This window comes from Salvelinus sp. IW2-2015, linkage group LG1 (assembly GCF_002910315.2).
Source record: "Salvelinus sp. IW2-2015 linkage group LG1, ASM291031v2, whole genome shotgun sequence".
In the NCBI taxonomy this organism is placed as follows: domain Eukaryota; kingdom Metazoa; phylum Chordata; class Actinopteri; order Salmoniformes; family Salmonidae; genus Salvelinus; species Salvelinus sp. IW2-2015.
This window is the reverse complement of record NC_036838.1, coordinates 21,830,239-21,844,351: the sequence shown is the minus strand read 5'-3', so window position 1 is coordinate 21,844,351 and position 14,113 is coordinate 21,830,239. Positions and strand designations below refer to the sequence as shown.

The window sequence follows — 14,113 nt, the reverse complement described above, 5'->3', positions numbered from 1 at the left end:
TAAAACATCCTCGGCAAAAGCGTCAACATTKATTACGGAGTTCTTGAGTTATAGATTCTTTCTGGGGCTTTTGAGGACATGAAATAGGCTAGTGTCTCATGGGGAACAAACATCATTAACCAAACGTGGAATCTTTCAGGAAACACACCTCCAAGACTGAAATCTAATTTTTCTAATGAGCAACAGAAAAACACATGCAAATTGGCATGTTCAGTGGCTCTTTACACTAAAGCCTGCATTGTTTCTAGTCTTAAAGACACAAGACAACATTGGTGTCCAATTAAAAGTCAGTAAAGGGTCATGACTTGGTGTTAAAGATGATTTAATCTTTCAGGTGACGTATACCACGGAGAGTTGTTAAAACAGCCATGCTGGAATTCACGAGAGTGTGATGAGAGATTTACATCTACTTTACAAGTCTAACTTTGTCTTTTAATTCTCTAAACTTGGGGTTGCCTTTAATCTTCTTGTTGAAGAGTGCGAGCAGCTCCTCTTCTGATTTGAAATTTCCCTCTCCGCTGAATGAGTAGTAAGCTGACAAAACCTGGAAGGAAAAATGTATTGTGCCATTAGTGAAAACAGTGACAATTACAATCATGACCATGTCATATCACTATTCTAGCCCTACGGGCATAATGTAAAATGGTTAAACATGCTGTTCCAGTAGTATGTATGAACTATATTTGATCAAATGTGCAAATAAAAGTGAGATGCCAAAAAAGCTGATCTCTAACTATCTTGTGTGACGCACAATATTCCTAGATGTCTGATGAACATACCTTCTTCCTGAGTTTTTTAACCGCAAGTCCTTCTTCAGGAGATTGTTTTAAGACTGCCTTTATCGTTCCTTTCCAATTGAACTTTCCTGGAAGTCAAACAAGAGCATTAGTTGATCATGGCTAATCAAATTGTATTGGACATATGCGCCAACTAGAACAAGTGTCGACTTCACAGTGACATGCTGTTTTACGAGCCCATTCCCAACAGTGCAGTGTTAAAAAGTAAGACAAATATTTGCTAAATAAAAAAGGAAATAGTAGCACAAAAACAATAAAGACGCTATATACAAAGTGTACCATTACAGAGTCAATGTGTATGGGTACAAGGTAGTTGAGGTACAGTATTTACAGTGCATTCAGAAAGTATTCAGACCCCTTCTCTTTTTCCACATTTTGTTACGTTATAGCCTTATTCTAAAATTTATTAAAATTGTAMTTTTTCCCTCATCAATCTACACACAATACCCAATAATGACAAAGTAAAAACAGTTTTTTTTAGAAGTTTTTGCAGAAAAAAAATGAAATCTCACATTACGTAAGTATTCAGACCCTTTACTCAGTACTTTGTTAAAGCACTTTTGGCAGCGAATACAGCCACACGTCTTCTTGGGTATGACGCTACAAGTTTGGCACACCTGTATTTGGGGAGTTTCTCCCATTCTTCTCTGCACATCCTATGAAGCTCTGTTAGGTTAGAGCGTCGCAGCACAGCTATTTCCAGGTCTCTCCAGAGATGTTTGATCATCTTCAAGTCTGGGCTCTGGCTGGGTCACTCAAGGACAATCAGAGACTTGTCCCGAAGCCACTCCTGTGTTGTCTTGACTGTGTGCTGAGGTTCGTTGTCCTGTTGGAAGGTGAACCTTCACCCCAGTCTGAGGTCCTGAGCTCTCTGGAGCATGTTTTCATCAAGGATCTCTGTACTTTGCTACGTTCATCTTTCCCTCGATCCTGACTAGTCTCCCAGTTGCTGCCGCTGAAAAACATCCCCACAGCATGATGCTGCCACCACCATGCTTCACCGTAGGGATGGTGCCAGGTTTCTTCCAGATGTGACGCTTGGCATTCAAGCCAAAAAGTTCAATCTTGGTATCATCTGACCAGAGAATCTTGTTTCTCATGGCCTGAGTAGGTGCCTTTTGGCAAACTCCAAGCGGGCTGTCATGTGCCTTTTACTGAGGATTGGCTTCCGTTTGGCCACTCTACCATAAAGGCCCGATTGGTGGAGTGCTGTAGAGATGGTTGTCTTTCTGGAAGGTTCTCCCATCTCCACAGAGGAACTCTGGAGCTCTGTCAGAGTGACCATGGGGTTCTTTGTCACCTCCCTGACCAAGGCCCCCCCCCCCCCGATTGCTGAATTTGGCTGGGTGGCCAGCTCTAGGAAGAGTCTTGGTGGTTCCAAACTTCTTCCGTTTAGCAATGATGGAGGCTACCGTGTTCTTCGGGACCTTCAATGATGCCGACATTTTTTGGTACCCTTCCCCAGATCTGTGCCTCGACACAATCCTGTCTCGAAGCTCTAAAGTCAATTCCTTCAACCTCATGGCTTGGTTTTTGCTCTGACATGCACTGTTAACTGTGGGACCTTATCTAGACATGTGTGTGCCTTTCCAAATCATGTCCAATCAATTGAATTCACCACAGGTGGACTCCAATCAAGTTGTAGAAAATTTTCAAGGATGATCAATGGAAACAGGATGCACCGGAGCTCAATTTCTTGTCTCATAGCGAAGGGTCTGAATATTTAAGTAAATACGGTATCCATTCCCCCCCCCACGCATTTGCAAAAAAAAAAATACACCTGTTCTCGCTTTGCCATTGGGTATTGTGTGTAGATTGATGAGGGATTTTTATTTTTGAATACTTTCCGAATGCACTGTACATGTGTGTAGGGGTAAAAGTGACTAGGATATATAATAAACAGAGTAGCAGCAGCGTATGTGAAGTGTGAAAGTGTATGTGTGCCGTCAATATGAGCGTGTCTTTTGTGTGTGTAAGCGTATGTAGTGTGTGTGTATGCATGTGTGTTGGAATGTCAATGAGTGTGTGTGTGTGTGTGTGTGTGTGTGTGTGTAGAGTCTAGTAAGTGTGCATAGAGCCAGTGCAATGGAGTCAGTGCAAAGCAATTAAGATAAAGAAATAAATAATAGGGGGGGTTCAATGTAAATTGTAGCCATTTGATGAACTGTTTAGCGGTCTTATTGCTTTGGAAGCTGTTCAGGTGCCTTTTGGTCACAGACTTGGCGCTCCGRTAGCGCTTGCTGTGCGGTAGTAGAGAGAACAGGCTATGACTTGGGTGGCTGGAGTCCGACTACATGCATGACAATTTAAAATTGAAGGTGCTTTTGTTGGATATCAAATAATCACTGTTTCCAACTATTCTTGAAAGAACATTCATGTAGGCCTACTCTGCAGCAGAGGGACGTGTCAACACTGTCCCCTGGTGGCTTCATTTTGAAAATGTAAAAAACGGAGGTAATGAACTAAGTCCAATGTACGTCCCAAATTCTCCACTTCTCTCGAAGTATGCACCCTTCTCGGCATGGATTTAACAAAGTTGAAAACTCCCTCCAGCCAATGCTTTTCAATCCACGAAAGGGGCATGTGTGGTGTGCAAGTGCACACATCGGGGGGAAAAGTGTGGTGAATTGGGTCTTTTCACACTATGAAAACTGTGCAGGACAATGAGCACATTCTCAGAAGAACTGGTACCTTTGGAACCTGTTTGTYCTGCAGCACCCTCTGCCTCCTCCTCAGCCGCCTCTGTGTTTTGGTCATCTGGAAGGTAGAATAAAAAGAAACTGAATCAAAGACTAATGTGCATTTTCCAACCGCAAGTGTGAAGAAGAGAAGCAACGCAGTGTCACACTCACGTGAGAAAAGAACCCCTTGAAAATGTGTTAAATACCTCCGGAACTGTCCTTTTTACTTGTCTTCCGTTTCTTGGTGGTCACCTCTCCTCCAGCATCTTCCTCAGAACTCCTCTTCCTTTTTTTGTCCTTTCGTTTGCCTGCACTGGCTTCCTCCTCCTCCTCCTCGGTGTTACCGTTCTCCGGGGCTTTCTTTTCTTTCTTCCCGCTCTTCTTTTGTCTTGCCTCTTTGCGCTCACGCTTGTTCAACTTCTTCTTCTCTGGTGGTGGCTCCTCCGATGTGCCATTCTGATGGCCCCCATTAGTCTCGGTTTTGCTTTCAGCAACAGACTGCTTGGGTTCCTCTGTCTGAGTCGGGGCTTCGGGAGCCAGCTAAAATCAAAAGTTTATTCATATAACATTGTTTTGAATTATGAAAATTATATCAATTGCTTTAGTAAACGTCACCTGATTTGTAAAAATACACATTGATTCTGTTTTATATATCATATACACTGAGTATACAAAACATTAGGAACACCATAATATTGAGTTACACCCCCTTTTGCACTCAGATCAGCCTCAATTTGTCAGGGCATGGACTGTASAAGGTGTCGAAAGCGTTCTACAAGGATGCTGGCCCATGTTGACTCCAATGCTCCCCAAAGTTGTGTCAAGTTTGCTGGATGTTCTTTGGGTGGTGGACCACTCTTGATACACACAGGAAACTGTTGAGTGTGAAAAACCCACCAGCGTTGCAGTTCTTAACACATAAACCGGTGTTCCTGGCACCTACTACCATACTCCGTTCAAAGGCACTTAAATCCTTTGTCTTGCTCATTCACCCTCTGAATAGCGCACATACAGTCTGTGTCTCAAGGCTTAACTTTTTGGGGATAGGGGGCAGCATTTTCACTTTTGGATGAATAGCGTGCCCAGAGTGAACTGCCTCCTACTCTGTCCCAGATGATAATATATGCATATTATTGTTACTATTGGATAGAAAACACTCTGAAGTTTCTAAAAAATGTTTGAATGATGTCTGTGAGTATAACAGAACTCCTATGGCAGGCAAAAACCTGAGAAAAAATCCAAACAGGAAGTGAGAATTCTGAAGCTGGCCGATTTTCAACTCATCGCCTATTCAAATCCCAGTAAGATATGGATCTGTTTGCACTTCCTACGCCTTCCACTAGATGCCAACAGTCTGTAGAACGTTGAATGAAGCTTATACTGTGATGTTGAGCCGGATGGGAGCTGTTTCAGTCAGTGGTCTGGCAGAGAGCCAAGTCCTGGTCACGCRCATTTCACATGGTAGCGACTTGCGTTCCATTACTTCTACAGACACAAAGGAATYCTCCGGTTGGAAYGTTATTGAATATTTAKGATAACAACATCCGAAAGATTGATTCTCTACTTAGTTTGACAAGTTTATTCGACCTGTAATATAACTTTTTGAAGTTTTCGTCCGACGTTATGCGGGACCTGCACKAGCGTTTGGATATGTTTACTAAACGCGCTAACAAAAGTAGCTACTTGGACATAAATAACGGACATTATCGAACAAAACAACAATTTATTGTGGAACTAGGATTCCTGGGTGTGCATTCTGATGAAGATCATCAACGGTAAGGGAATATTTATATTGTAATTTCTGATTTATGTTGACTCCAACATGGCGGATAAAAAAAGAAATTCTGAGCGCCGTCTCAGATTATTGCATGGTTTGCTTTTTCCGTAAAGTTTTTTTTAAATCTGACACAGCGGTTGCATTAAGAACAAGTGTATCTTTAATTCTATGTAAAACATGTATCTTTCATCAAAGTTTATGATGAGTATTTCTGTTATTTGATGTGGTTCTCTGCAATTTTCCGGATATTTTGGAGGCATTTCTGAACATGGCGCCAATGTAAACTAAGATTTGTGGATATAAATATGCACATTATCGAACAAAACATACATGTATTGTGTAACATGATGTCCTATGAGTGTCATCTGATGAAGATCATCAAAGGTTAGTGATTAATTTTATCTCTATTTCTGCTTTTTGTGACTCCTATCTTTGGCTGGGAAAATGACTGTGTTTTTCTGTGGCTATGTACTGACCTAACAATCGTTTGGTGTGCTTTCGCGGGATAAATCCTTTTTGAAATCAGACGTTGGCTGGATTCACAACAAGTGTAGCTTTAATTTGGTGTCTTTCATGTGTGATTTCATGAAAGTTTGATTTTTATAGTAATTTATTTGAATTTGGCGCTCTTTATTTTCACTGGCATTTGGCCAAGTGGGACGCTAGCGTCCCGCCTATCCCAGAGAAGTTAAAAATCCTTCTTTAATGTGTCTCCTCCCCTTTATCTACACTGATTGAAGTGGATTTAACAAGTGACATCAATAAGTGATCATAGCTTTTACCTGGATTCACCTGGTCAGTCTGACATGGAAAGAGCAACTGTCCCTAATGTTTTGTACACTCAGTGTACAGTACTAACGTGACATCTGTCCAGTGGTGTCAAGTGTCAAAATTTAGATAAAAATAGGGATGCACGATATATCGGTAAGCATATTGGAATTGGACAATATTAGCTAAAAATGCCAACATCGGCCCGATGTCTAGTTTAACGTCGATGTGCAAAACCGACATCAAAGCTGATTAACCTAGCCCATGTCTGCTGTGTGGATCTATTTTTTTGAAGTTTCAAAGGAAGATAACGAAATGTCCATATGCAACGTCTGTGCTGCTATTATTTCCAGAGGGGAGAAAGTGAAATCTGTCAATACCAGAAACCTAATAACTCATTCGAAAGTGCATCCTCCCAGACGTTCAGCGGCTACTTAGAACAAAAGCAAAAAAAAACACACACACACTTCCAACAACTAAACAAGTTCAAGTCGAGCAGTCATTTGAAAGAGTAAGAATTTCAGCGAGACAATTCAAAGGCGAAATCCATTAACGCCAAGATAACGGAATTCATTGCCCTTGACAATCAACCACTATCTGTCGTGGATGATGTTGGCTTTCGCCGACCGGTTGAGCACCTTGAGCCCCGGTACACACATCTAAGTAGGTGCTATTTTTCAGATGTTGCCCTACCAGAGTTACACAGTATTGTTGAAACGCACATCCATGAGCTACTTGCTATGGGCGTCACTGCTATTAGCTTCACGACTGACATTTGGACCAGCGATGTCAGCCCCATGAGCATGCTAAGTCTGACAGCACAGTGGGTCGATGAGAATTTCGTACTGAGGAAAGCCGTATTGCATTCTCAAAAATGTGCTTGTTCTCATACCGCTGCTGCCATGAGAACATGTTTGAACCTTGGAAACATGAACACACTCCTAGCGCCACTGACTCGAGAAATAAGTTCATCAACTGCATCTGCAGCAGACGTGATACCCTCTGACATAGCATTAAAAAGCCCGCTCAACAAAACTGCAGACACAGAACGTGTGGTTAAAACTTGCAAAAGTCCTCTACTAGAGGCTGTGAACAAGCGATTCTGTGGCATTCTCTCTGAGGTCTCTTTACTGTGTCGCCACCATTCTCGATGCTAGGTACAAGGACCGCTACTTCGATGCAGACAAGAAACAGGGTTTACGTGAAATGTTACAGACAGTTGGAGAAGATGGAAACGGACACAGTGACAGTGCACACCGAGGAAGAGGACCCACGACAGAAGAGGCCATGGACAGACAGAGCTGAAACGTCACTGCTTGACATGTATGATGAAATCCTGGTTGAGAATGAAACGACTGAACAAATGAACAACGAAACAGCACAGCAAGTAAGTGAAATAAATATTTTTTTATATTGGGTTTCGGTATTGTGGTTTTTGGCAAGGAAAATATCGGTATTGGCCAGAAATGTAATATCGGTGCATTCCTAGATAAAAGTGTTTGCTAAATGACCCTAATTATGTTAACACTCTTCCTTTAAGAGATACTCACGTTGCTGGTTGCTGCTGAAAAGATGTCCCACACCTGGTCATGCAGCGTGGAATTGTGGATCTTCAGACTGTTCTTCATCCAGTTCTGATGGAGTGAGCACCAGGTGACCGCATTATTACAACAGAGTGATTTAACATTTCAGCAAGCCAAGCATAAAATAGCAGTAAACGGACACCGCGGGCCAGCACAAATTCACGCACCACTGACAATAACGAACCATCATATCCTTAGCAACGATAGAAATAACCAACCTGGAACTTCGACTTCTTTCGTGGGACGTTATCATACGAACTGACTTGATTTAGAACATCTTTCAGCTTGGCACTGATTCCTGGTTTGTTCATGGCTTCTTGGATCCTCTATGGAAAAATCTCATCCATTAATCATCTACCCACAAAGTGCTGATAAACAAAAGAGGGAAATCAGATGAATGATCTATTTCTCACTTGAATCCATTGTTGCTGTTTGACATCCCCTTTTTTGGACTTAGCCTCATAGCCCTTGCCTCCATACTTTTGATCCTCACTGATGCATTTGATGTGGTCCTTGTAGTCATTTCCCCTGTTGGGAGAAGACATAGAATAGCTATGTACCCATCATAATCATTTACCTGTTCAACGTGTGATGTTGGCTTGAACCAGTATATGTGTTTGAGACAAAGCACAGATTCAAACTCCCATTCACCAGCTCTGCAAGCGTTATATCAAAACACGTTTGTTGATCGCAAAATATGGAGTTTCGCTAAGCAGCCATCTTCATTTACTCCCGTTACGGCCGGTATCTATCCCAATACCTAATCAGTTTAGTCCTAGTTATACGGTGCCTACAGAAAGTATTCATACCCCTTGAYTTATTCCACATTTATTTTGTTGTGTTATAGCCTGAATTAAAAATGGATTCAATAGATTTTTTCCATCACCCAACGACACACAATACMCCATAATGACAAAGTGAACCCGAGTTAATACATGTTAGAATCACCTTTGGAAGCAATTACAGCTGTGAGTCTTTCTGGGTAAGTATCAGAGCATTGCACACCTGGATTGTACAATACTTGCCCATTATTCTTTTTTAAATTSTTCTGTCATATTTGTTGATCATTGATAGAAAACCATTCAACTCTTGCCATACATTTTCAAGCACATTTAGGTCAAAACTTTCACTCCAGTGTAGATTTGTTCTTCTGTTTTAGGTTATTTTCCTGCTGAATTAAATCTCCCAGTATCTGGTGTAGAGGTCGACYGATTAATCGGAATGGCCGATTAATTAGGGCCGATTTCAAGTTTTCATAACAATCGGCAATCTGCATTTTTGGACACTGATTATGGTGTCCTCCACGAGGAGACTGCGTGGCAAGTTGACTGCCTGTTATGCGAGTGCAGCAAGGAGCCAAGGTAAGGTGCTAGCTAGCATTAAACGTATCTTATAAAAAACAATCAATCTTAACACAATCACTAGTTAACTACACATGGTTGAAGWTATTACTAGTTTATCTAGCTTGTCCTGCGTTGCATATAATCAATGCGGTGCCTGAAATTGTGTCACTTCTCTTGCGTTCAGTGTAAGCAGAGTCAGGGTATATGCAGCAGTTTGGGCCACCTGGCTCGTTGCGAACTGTGTTAAGACCATTTCTTCCTAACAAAGACCGTAATTCATTTGCCAGAACTTTACATAATTATAACATAACATTGAAGGTTGTGCAATGTAACAGCAATATTTAGACTTGGGGTTGCCACCTGTTCAATAAAATACGGAACGGTTCCGTATTACACTGAAAGAATCAACTTTTTGTTTTTGAAATGATAGTTTCCGGATTTGACCATATTAATGACCTAAGGCTCGTATTTCTGTGTGATTATATATTATAATTAAGTCTATGATTTGATATTTGATAGAGCAGTCTGACTGAGCGGTGGTAGGCAGCAGCAGGCTCGTAAGCATTCATTCAAACCGAACTTTCCTCCGTTCGCAAGCAGTTTTACGCAATGCTTGAAGCACAGCGCTGTTTATGACTTCAAGCCTATCAACTCCCGAGATTAGGCTGGAAATACTATAGTGCCTATAAGAACATCCAATAGTCAAAGGTATACGAAATACAAATGGCATAGAGAGAAATAGTCCTATAATAACTACAACCTAAAACTTCTTAACTGGGAATATTGAAGACTCATGTTAAACGGAACCACTAGCTTTCATGTTCTGAGCAAGGAACTTAAATGTTATCTTTTCACATGGCACATATTGCACTTTTACTTTCATCTCCAACACTGTGTCTTTGCGTTATTTAAACCAAATTGAACATGTTTCATTATTTATTTGAGACTAAATAGATTTTATGGATTATATTAAGTTAAAATAAAAGTGTTAATTGTTCATTCAGTATTGTTGTAATTGTCATTATTACAAATATATATATATATAAAATAAAAATTGTCCGATTAATCAGTATCTGCTTTTTTTGGGCCTCCAATAATCGGTATCGGTATTGAAAAATCATAATCGGTCAACCTCTAACATATATACATATTTTGAAAAACGCATATTTAACCCCTTTTTTGGGTAGCACAACACTACCTTCATACTTTCATTTTTTATAACCAGTACCGGTTACCTTCAGACTAGTCCCGTGACACACCATCGTGTTTGTGACAGTCTCCCATTTCCTTAGAGTGGACATAATAGTGTCCTGACCAAAACCAGACAGAGCACACATTACACCAGTTTTAAGGTCTCTTCACTGGCTGCCTGTGAGTTTGAATTAATTGTAAGATTCTTCTATTAGTTTTTAAATCAAGCGACTATTGTGCAACCCAATACATGTCAGATATGCTTTTAAGTTATGCATCCAGTAGATCCCCCTGGCACTGGCCTTTTAACTATCCCAAAGCCTAGGACCAAAATGCATGACAAGGCAGCCTTTAGTTATTATGCCCTCAGCCTCTCCAATAACCTGCAAGAGAATCTAAGGGGGGACAACACTGGAAATATTTAAAAGAGATCTTAAAACTAATCTTTTTTTAGCTTTGCTTTTCCATACGTCACGTTTTTTTTAATCTTAAGTTTGTTGTGGAGTTAATATTAGAGCTTTTTTTCTCCTTCATTTTCCCCCCTGTGAAGCACATTGCGTTGCATTCCATGTCTGAAATGTGCTGTATAAATAAAGCTTGATTTGATACCTTGTGTATATTGCCAGTGATCGTTACTCATTGTGTATTTATTATTACATGTTATTAACTTTCTATTATTTCGTATACTTTCTTTCTCTGCATAGTTTGGAAGGGCCCGTAAGTAAGCATTTCACTGTTAGTCTACATCTGTGTTTTACGAAGTATTTGATGAATGCAATTAGACTTTTATGTACTTCCAAATAAGGTCTAAATAAAAATGTACAAGCAATCGAAAAAGTGTCTCTTCGGCAGCCCCAATGCATACATTTCTATTTAGACATTTTTTGAAAGTACATATCAGCCGTAACGGGAGTAAATTAAGATAGTTACTCAGCGAAACTCCATATGTAGTGATCAATGAACGTATTTTAACGTTATAACGCTATAGTACAGCTGGGGAATGAGAGCTTTGAGCGCTTGAATATGAGCCTTAGAGGTGTCTAACGCACAGACAGATACTGGTTCAATGTTGGTTATGYAAAGCAAGCAACCAAACTGCGATGTACCCAACATAGCAAGAAGAGAAAAAAACATTCACAAGCACTTACCAAAAGTCTTTTCCGCAGTCAATGCATGACAAAATTTCACATCCACGGCACATGTTCACATGTTTTTCGACTTGGGCTTTCTTTAGTGATTCACCACACGCATTGCACGTGAAGAAGACCATGTTGGACTAACGTTAGCTGACTACGTACTAGCTAACGTTAGCTGATACTACCGTTCTTTTATGGCTCAATGAATACTACCAACTAACACAAGTCAATGAACTCAACAAAACAAATTCCTTTAGGACAACGTTGCCTTGCTTGCTATATACTATACTATGCTAGATCGATACAGAGTGAGACACATGGCATGGGCCAACAATTCCTGAACTAACTTACCGGGCGGTAGCTAGCTTACGTTAGCCGGCTAGCTTACTCTAGTCATGCAAGGAACAAGCTTGTTACTTAGTAAGTTACAACGGTATTTGAAACAAACATTGTGTCATATGAATGATATGAAGCTACTACATAGGTCATTAGCTGTAGTAGCAATACAAAGACGTTTGGGAAAAAAACACATGTAGGTTCGTCAGTGCAAAGTTTAAAAACACGCGACTTCTTTCAAGACAGGAAGTGTTACATTATTTCCCTTCCGGAAAGGCGGCAGATGGTTTTGAGGAGTTCCAGTTGATGACATGAWTCTTAAATATTTTCTTATGGCCCTGGGCCCAGATTCACAAAACCTTCTTAATTAATCCTCCTGTTGTGTTCGTTTCATGTTAATTAATTCTGTGTTCCCGGTCCAAAATGCCCGCCCCATTATAGCTGATTATAAATCCATAATAATACATATATTATTACCTAATGTTGTGTTCGATCTTTTTTATCAACTTAAGTTCTTGTGAACATTACACGTTTTGAAATTCTATTTGCTATTTATGGCCTGCAGGCCTCATTGATCTGAGCTCATACAACTCGTTTTTGAGTAAAAAAAGCATAATGTATGGATTATTTTGACTATAAAAATACTCAGATGAAACATATTGTGCTATTTATCATAGACTACTTTGTGTCAAAGTTTAATAAGGACATTTGTTTTGAAACCATTTCAAATGTTTAAATAGTGGCACAAAATAACATCTGTTGTGTTCACGGTCAAAACTGACCGGTATGATTTTATCAGTAAAGAAAGGACATAGGCCCAAAACTACACATGAAAACTTTACCATATTACAAAATTAATGTCTGAACACATTAAAGAACAACAGTAACAATAACAGTATTACTAACAATAAACAAAAACATTAAAATGTTCACAATCTGTCAATCAATGGTGGTTACATTTTGTGTGTTCTCATGCACATGTTGGACAATACATGGTGGTTGTTGCATGTGCCTTGCAAATATATGCACTGTATATATGGCACATAATGCTCGTTTTGACATCTCTTTTGCACCTCTTCCTTTTGTCTCTTCTGTCTCTGGCGGCCGTAGATCTTGCTTCTGGCCCTTGTATATCTCTCACCAATCCAGCCGAGGATGATGTTCAAGGAAGATGTTGGTGCCTTTGAATGAGGGGTGCCACCATGGCTTTCCCAACTCTTCAAGGAATAATCTCCTCTTGAAGAATTTCCTGCTTCCAGCCTGGATTCACTTCCATCCACACACAAACGCGTTGTAGGCCGACACATCTAGGATGTTGAAGAACACACCATGGCCAATGTGCCGTCATCCCCTTACAAGAGTATGTGCCAGTAACCTGCAAAAGTGGAAAATCAGTAAATAATATGAGTAGATGCAATTGATACTTCTGTCTTGCATGATGACGTGAAAAATTGCATCAAGCGTTGTTTTAATTTATCACATCTAAAACATATTTACATATTCAAATGAATAGAATTGACTCCATATTGTTCACAAAATTCAATGAGCATTTCACCAAACAACAACATCTCTTATTTTATGGTGCAGATAAAACAATCTGGTAATAGGAAAAAAAGTACATGAGACTTGAAACATAAAAAGTGACATACCTTATCAAGGTTGTCAACTCCCCTTTGTTCCTGTTCTAATCCAGGACAGCGTTGGACTTCTTGTCCTCCCTGGTACTCACAGCGACATCCCTGTGCAGAGTTGTCATCAGGAGCACATTCTTATTTTTCTTCGGGCAGTAGGACATGAGTGTGTGTATCGGTGAAGGTAAGTTTAGAGGGAAAACGATCCCTGTCCTTGGTAGTGAATACGGCAGGAGGCAACTCAGGCTTGTTCCTCCTGACGACCCACCAATGGTAATTTTTTTTGGAGCAGCTCCAGAAATGAGCATATGACGTGAAGAAATTGTCACATGTTATGTTGTGCCCTGGAGACCTGCAGTCATTCCAGGACCACCCGCTTCCCCTGGTTCTTTCGGGAACACCGTCAGCAGGTATATCGGTGTGAACCTGTATGTTCCAGGCATAACTTGTCCTGGCGTCACATGCTGCCCATATCTTTATTCATATTTTGACGGGTTTTGCTTGGCATGTACTGTTTGAATGGGCAGCGTCCCCTAAAAGCGACCAGACACTCATCCACTGTGATGTCTGGACTTGGGTTATAGATGAGTGGCAGGCACTCCATCCACTTGTGCTAAATCTCTCTGATCGCTGCCAGCTTGTCTTGTTGACGGAGGCCTGGTCTTGTATCACGGTTGTCGAAGCAAATCACCCGTGACAACACGTGAAATGTCTGGAGTGACATAGTGGCACGAAAAATTGCCCGACCAGATTCTGCATCCCATAAACTGGTGGTAGATTAGTTTCTGGATCTGTACCAACCAGCCAAAATCAAGAGACCCACGCCTGCTTGGATGTCAGTCCGGTCTACCTCTTTCCAGTTGTCTTTGT

The 14,113-nt window shown here is 40.6% G+C and overlaps 1 protein-coding gene across 1 annotated transcript; it reads right to left on the bottom strand.

Moving 5' to 3' along the window:
• Positions 1 to 10: 10 nt before the first annotated feature.
• lyar (Ly1 antibody reactive homolog (mouse)) lies at positions 11 to 11,874 on the bottom strand. The gene is made up of 8 exons (XM_023985633.2): positions 11,289 to 11,874; positions 8,020 to 8,134; positions 7,825 to 7,932; positions 7,574 to 7,657; positions 3,685 to 4,018; positions 3,489 to 3,554; positions 780 to 865; positions 11 to 544 (listed from the first exon to the last, which is right to left on the bottom strand). Exons 1-8 carry the CDS (start codon positions 11,408 to 11,410, stop codon positions 407 to 409), a joined length of 1,053 nt encoding a protein of 350 aa, XP_023841401.1. The 5' UTR covers positions 11,411 to 11,874; the 3' UTR covers positions 11 to 406.
• Positions 11,875 to 14,113: the final 2,239 nt, after the last annotated feature.